At 67.4% G+C, this 14,006-nt stretch overlaps 1 protein-coding gene across 1 annotated transcript; it reads left to right on the top strand.

Moving 5' to 3' along the window:
• The first annotated feature begins 391 nt into the window (after nucleotides 1–391).
• On the top strand, nucleotides 392–13,599 carry NPEPL1 (aminopeptidase like 1). The gene is made up of 12 exons (XM_051835076.2): nucleotides 392–659; nucleotides 1,062–1,247; nucleotides 1,554–1,724; nucleotides 3,271–3,360; nucleotides 3,666–3,747; nucleotides 4,962–5,104; nucleotides 10,040–10,117; nucleotides 11,559–11,659; nucleotides 11,934–12,057; nucleotides 12,233–12,409; nucleotides 12,613–12,723; nucleotides 13,086–13,599. The coding sequence occupies exons 1-12, from the start codon at nucleotides 510–512 to the stop codon at nucleotides 13,242–13,244; spliced, it is 1,572 nt and encodes a 523-aa protein (XP_051691036.1). The 5' UTR covers nucleotides 392–509; the 3' UTR covers nucleotides 13,245–13,599.
• The last annotated feature ends 407 nt before the right edge of the window (nucleotides 13,600–14,006 follow it).

Below are 14,006 nucleotides of genomic sequence, written 5' to 3'. Positions count from 1 at the left end.
CCAGGGGTGCCATCCCCCTCCCTCACTCCCTCTCCCTAAATGGGATTTGGGGGCCGTGGGGCGGCTCGCCGAGGCTGTGGACCGGTGACCCTCCGTGGACAGGAGCCCTCCCCAACCCCAAGGCAGTGCCTCTGTCCCCCCCCCCCCCCCCCAGGCCCAGGACCCTCGACCCCGAGGCCTCTGCGGACCGGGCCGCCGGCCCCAGCCCAGGCAGGGAAGCGCCCCACCGCCCCGAGCCTGCCTCCCCGGCCTGGGGCCCCCGGGCCCGCGCGGCGCGGCCCAGGCTCCCGGCCAGCGCTCGGGCCGTCCCGGAAGGGCCTCCGGCCTCGGGGCCGGCCCGGCCGGCGCCCCCTCGCGCCCCGGGCGGGCCGCGCACTCTCGCGAGCGGCCCGCGGCGGCGGGGGAGGCGGGGCCCGCGGGCGCCGGGCGGGCCGGGGCGGCGCCGAGCCCGGGCCCGGCGGGCGGCGGGGCGAGCGGCGGGCCGGGCGGGCCGGCCGGGCGGCGGGAAGATGGCGAACGTGGGGCTGCAGTTCCAGGCGAGCGCCGGGGACGCGGACCCGCAGAGCCGGCCCCTGCTGCTGCTCGGGCAGCTGCACCACCTGCACCGCGTGCCCTGGAGCCACATCCGCGGGAAGCTGCAGCCCCGGGTCACCGAGGAGGTGAGCGGGCCGCGCCGCCATGCGCCGGCCGCGGAGGCCCAGGCCGGGGGCGCGCAGGCCCCGCCGCGCCGCCCGCTCGCCCGGGCCCGGCCTGCCCCGGCCTCCGCGCCCGCCGTGGGAGCTGCGCCCGGCGGGCCCTGGCTCCCAGAAACGCCTGGGCCGCTGCCCACCTGCCTCGCGGTGGAGGCCCCGGCCCGTCCCCGCCCCGGGGGAAGGCGGCCCAGTCCCGTGCAGTCGGGGCTGAGTGTGTGAACCACAGGCGGCCGCACCGGCCAGTGAGCCCCGACGGCCTCCACCCCGCACGCGGGCGGAAGGGGCCTGCAGGGACGCCCTCGGGCAGGGCCCTTCCGTCCGTGCCCGCCAAACTTGACGCCCGTGCCTCTCTCCCTCCCGCCCCTCCAGCTGTGGCAGGCCGCCCTGGGCACCCTCAACCCCAACCCCACGGACAGCTGTCCCCTGTACCTGAACTATGCCACGGTGGCCGCCCTGCCCTCCAGGGTGAGCAGACACAACAGCCCCTCGGCCGCCCACTTCATCACCCGGCTGGTGCGCACCTGCCTGCCGCCCGGCGCCCATCGGTGCATCCTGGTGAGTGCCGCTGGCAGCAGCCGCGCCCAGCCCAGCACACTGGGCCCCGCACCCCGGGGGGACCCAGAGACGGGCGCACACCTCCCACACCACCACCTCTGCCCTGCACACACGGAAGCAGAGCCAGGGGCCCGGTGGCTGCCCCCACCTCACCCTGGTGGCAAACGGTGCCCCGAGCCAGCCCAGTTGACATCTGTCCTGGCGCTCCCTGCCTCTCTGTGGCTCCAGGGAGACCCAAGGGGCTGGCCCGGACTCCCACGCCCCCACACCCCTGCGGCCCCTCAGCCCCTGTCTCTCCCTGTGCAGATGGTCTGTGAACAGCCCGACGTGTTCGCCTCGGCCTGCGCCCTGGCCCGCGTCTTCCCGCTGTTCACTCGCCGCTCGGGGGCGTCTCGGCGCACGGAGAAGAAGACGGTCGTGGTGGAGTTTCTCCTGGTGGGACAGGACAACGGGCCGGTGGAGGTGTCCACGCTGCAAGTGGGTGTCTGGCCGCGCAGACCCCGGCCCTGGGCTGCACCTGCGCAGGGAGCCCCAGGGCGGCCTGGGCAGCTCCGTGTGGAGGTTCCGCGGGAGCCTGGCTTTGTCTGAGACTCTGGGCTGTGGGGCCTGTGCTGGGTGAGCACCTGGCCAGTGACAAGCCCGGTCAGTCGTGTTTCCATGGTGACGACCGCCCTGCCCTGTGGTGCACTTTGACATGAGCAGCCCCCACCCTGAGGTTCCCCCGTGGGCCTGACCCAGGGCTCCTCTGCCCACAGGGGCAGCCTGCACCACGGCCACACCCACCCTGCCCTCCACCCACGGAGCCCCTGCCCCTTGTTCTTCCCTTCTGTCGCCCCCCAGGGTGCCTGGTCCTCACTTTGTGTCTTACTGCTTTGCCTTCTTAAGGCCATGCCCCCTCTCCCCCCAGCACCCAGCCAGCAAACCCTAGCTTGGGCCCCCTTCCTGAAGCCGTGTGTATGGCCTCTGCTGGCCGTAGGCCCTCGGCCATCACAAGCTCTCGGATCTGGCCCAGTGCCTGGCACGCAGTTCGCACCATGAACATGGACGGTACAGATGGACGGGAGTTAGGAGGAGGAAACAGCCTCGTCCTTTGCCCTCTCACCCTGCTTCTGCCTGGGGTCTTGGAGGTGATGCCCACTGCCCTTGGGACCAGTCCCAGACAGGATGAGCACCCGCTGACGGGGGGCCGGGACCCTCAAGTCCCAGCCGTGGGGGTTGAAGAACCTGGGCAGGTGCGGGCAGACTCTCATTGGCTGGGGGGCAGTGTCAACCCTGCACGACATGCCTCGGGTGAGCGGGGGAGGGCGGATGTCGTGCCGAAGCCCACACGGGCTTTGCTGTCAGTATTGTGCTGTGGCAGGCAGAACTCGCCACTTCCGAGCCTGGCCACGGACGTTGGGGCCCAGGGGCAGGGGTGTCCCAGGTTCAGCTGGGGCAAGGCCCTTCCCGGGCACCCGGGGAGCAGCCCGATTCGGCACATGTGCAGCCTGTCTGCACGTCTGTGCCCTCTAGGCTTGCCGGGTCTGAAGCCCCGCGAGGCCCAGGGTCCTTCCTGTTCTCGGCCCCTCCCCCTTCCGGTGCTGGGGTGGGTCTGCAAAAGCAAGCGGAACCTGGGGGGACGGCTGGCTCCCCGGACAGAGGGCACGGGGGCTGCCTCGCCTGTGCCCAGAGCTCCGTGCCCTGGAGTTTCACGGAGATGGGGCGAGGAGCAGGACAGGAGGCTCGGAACGGAAACTGGGCCTCAGTCTGTGAGGTCAGGGCCCTGGCCGAGGGTGCCTGTACATCTAGAGGTGCATTGGCCGAGGCTGTGCAAGGCCAGCGTGCTGGGTCACGGCCATGGGGAGGGGCAGGCGGCGTGGGCCTTGCCTTCCTTCCCACTGCCCCTGCCGCCCCGTCAGCAGCCCCACGGGCTCCCAGAGCCAGCCAGTGCCCTGATGCCTCCGGGCTCCTAGGAGGTGGACAAGAAGGGGACGCGCTCCACCCAGCCCCAGGGCCCTCGTGACAGCCTTTCGCTTTCTCCCAGTGCTTAGCCAGCGCCACGGAGGGTGTGCGGCTGGCGGCCCGCATCGTGGACACGCCCTGCAGTGAGATGAACACGGACACCTTCCTCGAGGTGGGTGAGCCCCGGCGCGGGGGCAGGGACCAGACTGGGGTGAGTGAGCTGGGCCCCCAGGCGAAGCAGAGGAGCCCGGGGAGCGCCGCTGTCCACCCAGGCCTCCAGGCCTCCGCAGGGCTGCAGCCTGAGCTGCTGGACGCGGGGGCCTTGCAGGGGGAGCCCTCCCTCCTGGGTTCCCAGGAGAGTCCAGGGGTGGCCGCCTTCCAGGGTGGACTCCTCCCGCCGTGCAGGTAGCCGGGCCTCACTTGACCAAAGCCACCCTCACCTGCGCTCGTCTTGTTTTTTTCCACGAACTTGTCCAGGAGATCAACAAGGTTGGGAAGGAACTGGGGATCGCCCCCACCATCATCCGGGACGAGGAGCTCAAGACGAGGGGCTTTGGAGGTAGGAGGGGGCTGTGCGTCGTTGCGGGTCTTGGCTCGGGGCGTGGGCACTTGTCTGGCACCGGTTGACTCTCCCGGACTCCATCTTGCCGTGTCCTGAGAGGCTGCAGCCCGTGTCCAGCCCCAGGCCAGAGCCTGGGAAGCAGAGCTGTCGGGGGGTGGGGGGGGCGCAGCCGTCCAGGTTCGGATTTGGATTCTGGAAGCCGTGGGATCCAAGTGCTTCCCCTGCCTGCGCCTCTGCAGCCCCCACACAGCCCTGCTCCCGGCCAGCCCACAGGGCCTCTCTGGTCCTCGAATACACACGTCCCTGTCCACGCCAGGGCTTCGGCACGGACGGCCTCACCAACCGAATGTTCTTACAGCCCCCACCCCCACCCCAGTGCCCCAGATGCACATCCCCTGGCCTGGGAACCCGAGGGCTCAGCAGATCCATGGTTGCAAGACAGATTTCCCCAGGAGAGAGGGGCGGAGGGGCAGCACATCCGCATCAGCTCCGTGGGCGGGGCTGGCTGGCAGTGTGCTGTGTGATGGACGCGGCAGTAACTCCCCAGGGCCGCTGGATGCCCCGGGGCACGAGAGTGAGAGAGCGGGCACACGGGAGAGAAGCAGATGCCTTTTTCTTGGAATGCAGTCTCAGGACTGGACACTGGGCGCCGTGTCCTTTGGTTGGAGCTGAGATGCCCGACCCTGCCCGCCCTGAGAAGTGCCCCCTGGCTGTGCCCACTGCGGGCCTGGGTGGGGGAAAGCCCCACGGAAGAGGTGCTGTTGGCAGTGGGTGTTGTGGGCTGAGGAGGAGTTGGGGCAGCCGCGGGCTCCCACCCGTGGCTGGGGGACCCACAGGCAGGCCAGGGCTTCCTTGAGAAGATGCCACCCTTGAGCTGGAGAGGCGGGGGCGCGGGGAAGGCGGGAGGGAGCTCGGCCCGTGCTCAGCCGCTATGCAGGGAGGGCTCCGGGAAGAGGGTCCGCATGGGCGGAGCGGTCTTGGAGCATCTCCCAAGAATCCTCTCATCCTGTAGTCTGCTCTTCCGGAGGTGATACGGTGGGGGCGTCTCTCTCTCTCACGCTCTCTCGCTCTCACTCTCTCGCTCTCTCGGCCGGCTGGGCAGTTCTCCTAGAGAAATACCAGCCCGTGTGAGGACCCAGCGTTTCCAGGACCGTCCCGGAGTCCACGCAGCCCCGCCCGCCCCTCACCAAGCTGCCCTGTGCTTCTTGCAGGCATCTATGGCGTCGGCAAAGCTGCCGTCCATCCCCCGGCCTTGGCTGTCCTCAGCCACACCCCCGACGGAGCCACACAGACCATCGCGTGGGTGGGCAAGGGCATCGTGTATGACACCGGAGGCCTCAGCATCAAAGGAAAGGTGAGCGTGGGTCGGGGGTGGGCCGGCCCCAGTCCCATCGCGGGCGACAGCAGGGTCCGGGGGAAGCCGGTGCAGCCAGCTCCCCATCCGAGGAGGAGACGCCCTGTGCAGGGCAGCTGGGTTTTGTGCCCCCTTGCAATCAGGAGCGCAGGAACCCAGCACCCCGTTGGTCCTGTGGAGCCCAGAGGGCAAGACTCGGGACTCGGGATGCTGTACCCGGGAGTCCCCCGGGCGTCCAAGGAGAGAGTGCTGACGGGGTCTTCCCCAGACACCCCCACCCTGGAAACCAGCAACTTCTTGGAAGCACGGAATGTCCCAGAAGGAAGCTGGTCACAGGGCTTTTGTGTCCAGCCTGCGCCCCACACGGCGTCCACGGGCTCGCTCCTTGCACCCTAGGGCAGGGCCGCCACGCACAGCCCGGGGCCGGATGCTCAGGGCCCCTGGGAAGTCTGGGAAGAAGCAGCAGAAGCACATGCCCCAGGAGACCCGGAAGACGAGAGTCTAGAAGGAGAGGACGCTTCGACGAAAGGGCAAAGCCAAGCTCATCCAGAACAGGCCGGAAGGCTGGCGGCCCACGCGGCACGCGGCCCGGCACGTGTGAGAGCGCGAGCGAGCTCTCGGCGTTGGGGCCGGGAAGAGCTCTCGTACAGCACCGGGTTTCTACCCTTGTGTAGACGCACAAGATTGGCACCGCTGGTCCCCCTGGGCCCGTGGCACCGCCCCGCGCAGCTCCCCCCGGGCATCCTGGAGCCTGTGTCGGGCGGAGGGTGTGCGGCGGGCTGGGCGCCCCGGTGCTCACGCGCGCATCACCACGGGCTTAATTCCCGGGAGACGACCCTTCCTCGGTCCCTCCTCCTCCAAACAGCACAGCGATTCTCAGGACTGAGCAGGAAGTGAACCCGGTAAAAGTTAAGGTTTAAGGAAGAAGAAAATCAACACTGTCTTTAAACTCCGTGTGTATCACGCCAGCGAAAAGACTAAAAACAAAAAATAACGATTGCAGTAGCAATAAAGCAGAGAGCCATGGATTAACCCTTGAAATAGTATGAATGCATTCTTAATAGAAGAAGGTTTTGCCGAGCTGGTTCCCCGTGGAAGCGGGAGTGGCCCTCGCGTTCCTGTGCTGGGTCTGAGCTGCTCGCATGTTCAATGTTTACGCGCAAGAGAGAAGCCACGTTTGTCACCCCGTCTACACTCGCAGTCGATCCGAGACGCCACGCTTTAACAAACCTGAGCCACACTCTGAGCCTGAAGCAACAGACACGCAGGTACTCAGGACCAGTGCCATGGGAGCATCGACGGAGACTCCCGAGAATCCACATGAGACCAGAAGTGCAGTCTGACCACGTGCTCAACTCCCCGGATTTGTCCTGATGCCTCTCGCACGCCCAGCGCCGCAGACTGGCGGGCGGCAGGGGCTGCAGCCCCGCGCTCACCCCTGCTCACTGCATTCGAGGTTTCGAGTGGAGTCCACTGTTTGACCTCAGGGACGCGTGACCTCCCGGCCACCGGGGACCCCGACCGCCCCTGCCTGCCACAGGGCTCTTGTATCCATGTGGCTGTGCAGCTGGGATTGAGGTCCGCGTGGGAGAGCCGCGCTGCGAGGGGGAGCAGTGGCGATGGGTGCCCGCGAGGCCCCCGCTTAGTGTGATGGAGACACGGCTGGACCACAGCGGTGGTTTCTACCCCGACCCACAGCAGGTTTTGCGGGAAGGATGATTTGTCACTGATACTGCTCAGAGACCTCAGCGCGTGTGATAATAACAAGCAAATGAGTTTCAGTCTGTTCACCATTGCTTTCAGCGACCCCACCTTTCCGCTGGACCCCCGCTCTGCCTGGAGGCAGCCAGGGTCTGGCTGGTAGGGCGGTGGGGTCTGCTCTCCTCGGGTCGGACCTTGTTCTGCACGGCGGCTTGATGGAGGCCGGGGCGGGCCTGAGGCCTTCCCGGATCGCCTTTGGCTCGTGGCATTGGTGCTGGTGACCTAGGAGCCGTGCTGTGTCGCCTGTGCCTCGGAGAACACAGCCCCAGAGCGGCCATGGTCTGGGGTGGTGGGGAGAGCTGGCAGCATGGGGAGTGTCTCCCTGGTTCCAGGCCCCCTCTGAAGACGGGGTCCTGCTGGCCGCATCCCCGGGAGGCACAGAGTGGCCGGCGTCTCGGCACCAGCAAGATGACAGTTTTCCATTTTCAACTAGCGCACCTGCCTGTGTGCCGGGAAGGATTCCGAGTCGGCTTGGCATGAGCCGGCAGGCCTTTTTGCCAGCTCTCACTGTGTATCAGGCATCGGACTGGGCTCCGAGGCTCCCGCGGTTGGCAGGAGGAGCCCCGTGCTCACCTGAGCGCCCTCGGTCTCACCCACGGGTCCCGCCGTGAAGCTGTTACTCAGCAAGCCTTCTCCCAGTGGCCGCAAACTGCTGCTTCTCAGAAAGCCAGCCGGAAGGCCCGGCGCGCCGCCGCCCCGGAGGAGCCATCCCGGCTCCGTCTCCAGAGCTTGCAAAGGGAAACTGGGGGCGGCGGGACCACCAGGTCTCAGACCCGGGACCTGGGGCCCCTGCACTCCGGGGAGTGGTACTGACCCCAAAGGCCTTCCCTGCCCGGGGATGGCACCCATTTGCTCTTACCATACTGGAGAAATGCAAAACTTGCTTTATTCACTTGAAAATAAAACATAAGCCCGTGACACGTCAACATGGATAGTTTTACGAAAGTGGCTACTCTGGAGAGAAAGGACCAGCAGCACTCAGTGTAGGGGCGTCGTTGCACACGTCGGCGTCTGGGTGCCGAACACGGCTGGGACGTGTCTGCCTTTGCATTGGACCTGTTTCCAGTTGTCTCAGCCTCGCGCGGTGTCTGCGGTGGGGCCAGGAAGACGTCTCGGCGGGGAGAAGTGTTTCAGTGCCTTTTCCGGAGCTGCGGGCGTTCTTTACTGTCACCCCAAAACGCAGCGCACAGCGGTTTCTGAAGTGTTGGTTGAAGCCCTTTCCGTGAACTGTCGTGCCCCGGGATGGTGGGATCCGCAGGCCCACGCTGGGCTTCGAGCGTGTGGTTTCCTGTCATCGCGTGCCAAGGGTGGCTCGTGGAAGCTCCACGTGGGACACGTTTCCTCGTACAAAGAATCGCCGGCATCGGCATCACCGTGCCCCTCATCAGCCGCGTGGTTGGTTGTGAGAAAGCCGTGCAGCCGCTGGATCCGAGTTTTCCGGAACTCTGGCATAGCCCTGAAAGCTCGCGTGCCACCGTTGGTGATGCCGTCACCACAGGTGTTTTCTGGAAGTGCAGCATCACTTTGTTCCCTTTCTGGGAAAATGCCTGCACGCCAAGTCTCAGGCCCCGCCGTGGCTCTGTCCATGGTTCTCCAGGCGCAAGTGGTGCCTTGAGCATGGTGCGCTCAAGGCTGGGATGGTTAGAACCGAACCGAACCGAACCGAAGCTGACCTAACCTTACCATATCTAACCATACCGCCTCCCAAGGACATTCTCCAGTGAACTTGGCCTTGCCTTACTTTCCTGGCGGGCGTGGAGAAGAACCTGGAGCACCTGGTGCCGAGGCGCCTGCGCGGCTACACACCACAGCCTGTGCACTGTTGGCACCGAGCGTCCGCTCCACAGAAAAGACAAACACCGGAAGTCCCGCGAGAATCGTTTCCGTTATGAGAATTAGGATGGCGGCTGGGGTTGCTGAAACCCCAGGCCTCGGCGAGTTGCATCTGCCCGGGTTTGTTCCAGCCACGGCGGGAATGAGGCACTGGGGCCAGGCGGCCCGGTGTCCCCCGCGCGGCTGTCTCATCTTGCGGGTGGTGATGTTTCCCGGCAGTGTGGGTAGAGAGGAGTCTCTCCTCGCTGGCACGAGGGGGACGCTTCCACTTGGCTCTATTATAAAAACAGCTCGGTTTAGATCTGAACACTTCCGCTGAGCCTCAAGGCCCCGTGTAAGATGGTAAGGGTCCCAAATCCCTCGGCATACTGCAGGCCCGGACGGACACTGAGGTCCGAGGGCCTGCTGTTCATTGCAGCTAAGAGCTGGCCAGAGAGTAGCACTGACCCGCATGGCCGGACCACGGCCTCGGTGTGCCCACGTCTGGCAGCCCCAGTCTTTGGTGGTGGAGCTGGCAGTGGCGTGGCCCATGAGTATCCCCTGGGTGGAGGCGGGGAGAGGCCGCATCGACCTTGGCAGTGGTGCAGGGTGGCCACGAGCAGAGAGCCGGGGCCAGGTGGAGAAGAGGCAGAGACCAACAGCTGGCGGGGCTGCAGCCTGGCCACGTCACAGTGAAGGCAGACTCCACGTCGGTGTCGCCGGCGAAGGCAGAAGGACCCCGAGGGAGGGGGCCAGTGCCTGTGGGGGCGACAGAGACGGAAGCAGAGCGGAGCTCTTGGGAGGCGGAGCAGGACGGGGACCTGGAGGAGGTGGCCGTGTGCGGTGGGGGCCAGAGGCCTGTTTCGGATGTGTCGGGGGTGCAGCTGCCCCAGCACTTGGAGAGAGTGACGAGGAAGCCCGTGCCGCAGGCGGGACCAGGCCTGGAATGGAGCCTGGGGGAGGTGCTCCTCACCACGTGGCCTGCACCCTGGATGCCTGCGGGCTGGAGGGCAGAGAGTTCCGGAGCCAGGAGCTGCTGCTCCAAGGGCAGGGTTAGAGGAGACAGGAGCGCTGGGCGGGGGGAGGGGGCAGGGTTAGAGGAGACAGGAGCGCTCGGCAGGGGGAGGGGCAGGGGGCTGCTGAAGGTGGTGGCAGGGGCCGGACTGAGTGGTGGTCTGCAGTGGGTGGGAACCAGGGAGACAGTGAGAGAGGCAGGGAGCTGGGGCCGCAGAGAAGGGGCAGGGGGGCAAGCGGGGCAGGTGGCCTGCGGTAGGCTCTGGGCGGGCCCGGGGAGCCCCGTGGTGGGTGGGCTCCGTGTCTGCGTGGCTCACGGCCCTCTTGTTCCCTCCATGCTGCTTGCAGACCACCATGCCGGGGATGAAGCGAGACTGCGGGGGCGCTGCCGCCATCCTGGGGGCCTTCAGAGCCGCCATCAAGCAGGTGCGTGAGGCTCCAGCACTGCCGGTGCCACTGCCTGCTCGCTGGGCCCCTCCCCGGCTCTCCCCGCCCCCTCCCTGCAGGCCCCAGCTGAGCCCTCCTGAGCCTGCTCGGCGGGTGTCCCTCTCTGCTTGGCCTTTCAAAGAATGAAGAGGGCACACTGACCGTCCCAAGCTGGGGTCTCCCGCCTCGGGGGAGCTCTCTCGGGCCAGCTTTTGAGAGGCAGAGTTCTTTGTGTCACTGAACAGAGGCCACCGTCCCCCACGGCCACTGCCTGTGAGGCCTGGCTCCCTCGTGGCACGCTTGACCTTAGAAAACAAAAAGGTCGTGGCAGATCCTTTGTGGTTCAGATGGGCGTGGTCCCTGCCACGGATCAGGAGCTCTGTCTGCCGTGGCTTCCTGGTTTACCCCGTGTACCCGACTGCTGGGGGCGGGGGTGGGTGCTCACTGGAGGTGGAGGGGAGGAGGCGACCTGGGCGGGATTTGGGGTATGGCACCACATTTGGAGTGCACCTGCCTGGCATTGCCTGAGACTCTGTGGGGCTCATGAGCCATGGCTTCCCCGAGCCCTGGGGGTGACTGTCGTGTGCATGTGGGGGTGTGTGTGTACACGCGTTCTTGCCCCCTCGCCGGCTGGGGACTCTCACGAGGGGACACGCCCAGCGTTCAACATGGCACTCGCGTGGCTTGGCACCCCAGGCTGGGCCGTGGGTAGGCAGCTCCCGGTCCCAGCCCCTCCCTCCAGGGCCCCACTGGCTCAGCCAAGCCCCACTTCCCTGGCAGGTGAGCAGGTAAAGGGTGCCCGGGGACCTGGCTGCGGGCCCCCAGGGCGGGTGGTCCTGCAGGGAAGCAGTGCATCAGAGTGGGTGAGCAGGTTTGGAAGAGCCACGCGGCCTGCTGTCCGTGACTTGTCCATCCCGCCCTGGTCGGCACTCCCGCCGGGGGTCTGTGCTGGCGCGGAGGACGGGCTGGCCAGGAGACGCCCCAGCAGGTGGGCTGCGGTGAGACTGGCGGCAGTGGGTGGTCTCGGGCCCTCTCTCCACTCGGGCTGCAACAGTTATTCCGAGGGTCCCGAGGAGCAAGATCCCCGCTACAGAGCCCGAGGTACTCCCGTTAGCCCTTGTCCGCCTTAGCCCTGACACCTCTGGTCGCCGCCGAGAGGGACTGTGTCTCGCTGGGGGAGGGAAACAAGGAAGGCCGGAGTGGGCCGTGTCCACGGCGGGAGGAGAGCGGGTGCCCAGGTCAGCGACGAGGGAGACCAGGCACGCACCATGCGGCGGATCCGCAGGAGGGCTTGTCTCAGGCAGCAGTGGCCTGTGGGCAGCGGGCGGGGCGGGTGGCTACTTGTGACCTCCGAGCTGAGCTGCCCTTGGCGCTGCCTGCCTCCTGCCGGCTTTGGGGACCTCCAGCCGCTAACTGCAGCCTGTGTCCTCGTCTCCCCCAGGGTTTCAGAGACAACCTCCACGCCGTCTTCTGCTTGGCCGAGAACTCAGTGGGGCCCGCAGCCACGAGGCCGGATGACATCCACCTGCTGTACTCTGGAAAGTAAGGCTGCCCCCGTGCTGGCCTGTGCCGCCCCCGCCCCCGCCCCCGGGGAAGCGGAGGTGCAGAGAGCAGCAGGCCAGCCCTGAACCCGCACGCCCTGTGCTCCTGCCCCCAGCGCCCGCCTTGCCGTGGGGTGCAGGGCCGTCCCTGCCTCGCGGGGTAAGGGAGCTACTGGAACGGGGACCCCAAGTGTGGCTGCTCTGGCCTGAGAGGCCTTGCTCCCAGTGTGCCTGGGAGTCGCAGCCCTGAGCTGGGGGTCTCTCTCGCCCCTCAGGACTGTGGAAATCAACAACACGGACGCCGAGGGCCGGCTGGTGCTGGCCGACGGCGTGTCCTACGCCTGCAAGGACCTGGGCGCTGACATCATCCTGGACATGGCCACGCTGACTGGGGCGCAGGTGGGTGCCGCCGCCAGGGAGCCTGCGCTCCTCCTGACCCCAGGCGGGGCGGGGCCGCTGTGGACGCGGGTGGACACGGAGGCTGGCGGAGCTCAGCGTGGGCGCGGGACAGAGCCAGAAGCCCAGCTCACGGCTCTGCTTTCCTTCTGCTCCCGGCTCACGCTCCCCTTCCCAGGGCATCGCCACAGGCAAGTACCACGCGGCAGTGCTCACCAACAGCGCCGAGTGGGAGGCCGCCTGCGTGAAAGCCGGCAGGAAGTGTGGGGACCTGGTGCACCCGCTGGTCTACTGCCCCGAGCTGCACTTCAGCGAGTTCACCTCGGCCGTGGCCGACATGAAGAACTCGGTGGCGGTAGGTGTGGCACCTCGGGCCAGTGTCCCTTCCCCACCCCTGGGTGTGACCCGGGGACCCCTTGGGGCCTGTTGGTATCCCCTCCCCCTGCACCAGGGCCTCCCGCGGTGGGGGGCCGTGGCCAGGCTGTGGGGTCCCCATGGGGTGAGCCCCTGCCTCCTGCGGGGAATGGGGGTCCCAGTGCCTCCTCCTGGCTTCCCCAGGACCGAGACAACAGCCCCAGTTCCTGCGCTGGTCTCTTCATCGCTTCGCACATCGGCTTCGACTGGCCTGGGGTCTGGGTCCACCTGGACATTGCTGCACCCGTGCACGCTGTGAGTGTCCCCTCCCCCCGCTGGCCGGGGCTGCTCGCGCCCCGCCCCCCCCCCCCCCCCACACACACCGTGCAGAGACCCTCTCCGCTCTGCAGAAACACCCGGCCAGCTGAGGCCCCCAGAACAGCCCATCAGCAGCAGGAGGCCCAGGAGTCCTGGTCTCGTGCTCCCCTCTCCCACCAGGACACTGCGGGCTGTGCCCAGTGCCTGGCCCCCAGGTGTGGCCCAGAGGTGACAGGCAGCAATGGGGAAGGCCCGGGGCTCTGGCTCAGCCTCCAGGGACTGCGCAGGGGTGGGACGGGGCTGCCGGGAGGCCCCTTCCATGCAGGGGGGCGCCTGGCAGCCCGGGTTTGTGCCCGCAGGGTGAGCGCGCTACGGGCTTCGGCGTGGCGCTCCTACTGGCTCTGTTCGGCCGAGCCTCCGAGGACCCCCTGCTGAACCTGGTGTCCCCACTGGGCTGCGAGGAGGACGCGCAGGAGGACGACATGGGCAGGGACTCCAAGAGGCGCAGGCTCGTGTGAGGCCGGCCTCACTCCGCACTCACCAGCCTGAAGCCGTGGGAAGACAAGCCGCCCTTCAGCTGGGCTTTGGTTGGTTTGGTTTGTAACCGTGGTGGTGGTGGAACCGGCGCGCCCGGGCATCTCCGACGACAGCTCGGGGTTTGGTGGGGCCCGGGGCTTGTTTCCGTGTGAGTCCCGCGCACGCCTGCCTGTCAGCTTTGCGCACCGGGCCGCCCCAGCACTGCCCTGGCAGGTGCCCCGTCCTGCCCGTGGCTCCGCTCCGGCTCCTTGGAGAGGTGGAGCTGTCTGGCTGCAGGGGCCTCGCCCTGGCCCTTGGGAGCTCACTCGCAGGTGAATTAAATCCAGCCACACCACACCCCTGCCTCCTCTCGTTCTTTCTGCGGGGCCTCTCCTGGAAACGGGCCCTGATCTCCACCCTGGGGTCTGTGGCCCAAACTGCGTCCGCCTTTGAGATCCGGCTGGCCGACCCGGGAGGCCTTGGGGTGAGGATAGAGGGGCCTCAAGGCCCGGCCCATTTCTAGGGACACCGAGCCAAGACTCCAGGCGGGGGCTCTCCCACAGCCCTGCGGCCGGCAGGGAAGAGCTCACCCCAGGGTGTGTGGACGGCCGAAGCTGCCCCGGGCACCGTCCCAGACAGTGTCGGGAGGGTTGGGAACCATTCTGGTTTCCCGGGAGCTTCGCCCTTCCCCGAGTCCTGGGCCCCAGGTAGAGCAGGCGAGACCCCTCCTCCTCACCCCCAGAGCTGGGGGCCAGGTTCCCCCT

The sequence above is a fragment of the Oryctolagus cuniculus genome, chromosome 11, assembly GCF_964237555.1.
Source record: "Oryctolagus cuniculus chromosome 11, mOryCun1.1, whole genome shotgun sequence".
Classification (NCBI taxonomy): domain Eukaryota; kingdom Metazoa; phylum Chordata; class Mammalia; order Lagomorpha; family Leporidae; genus Oryctolagus; species Oryctolagus cuniculus.
Note: the sequence above shows the minus strand (reverse complement) of the source record. Positions and strands in the feature narration are given on the sequence as shown.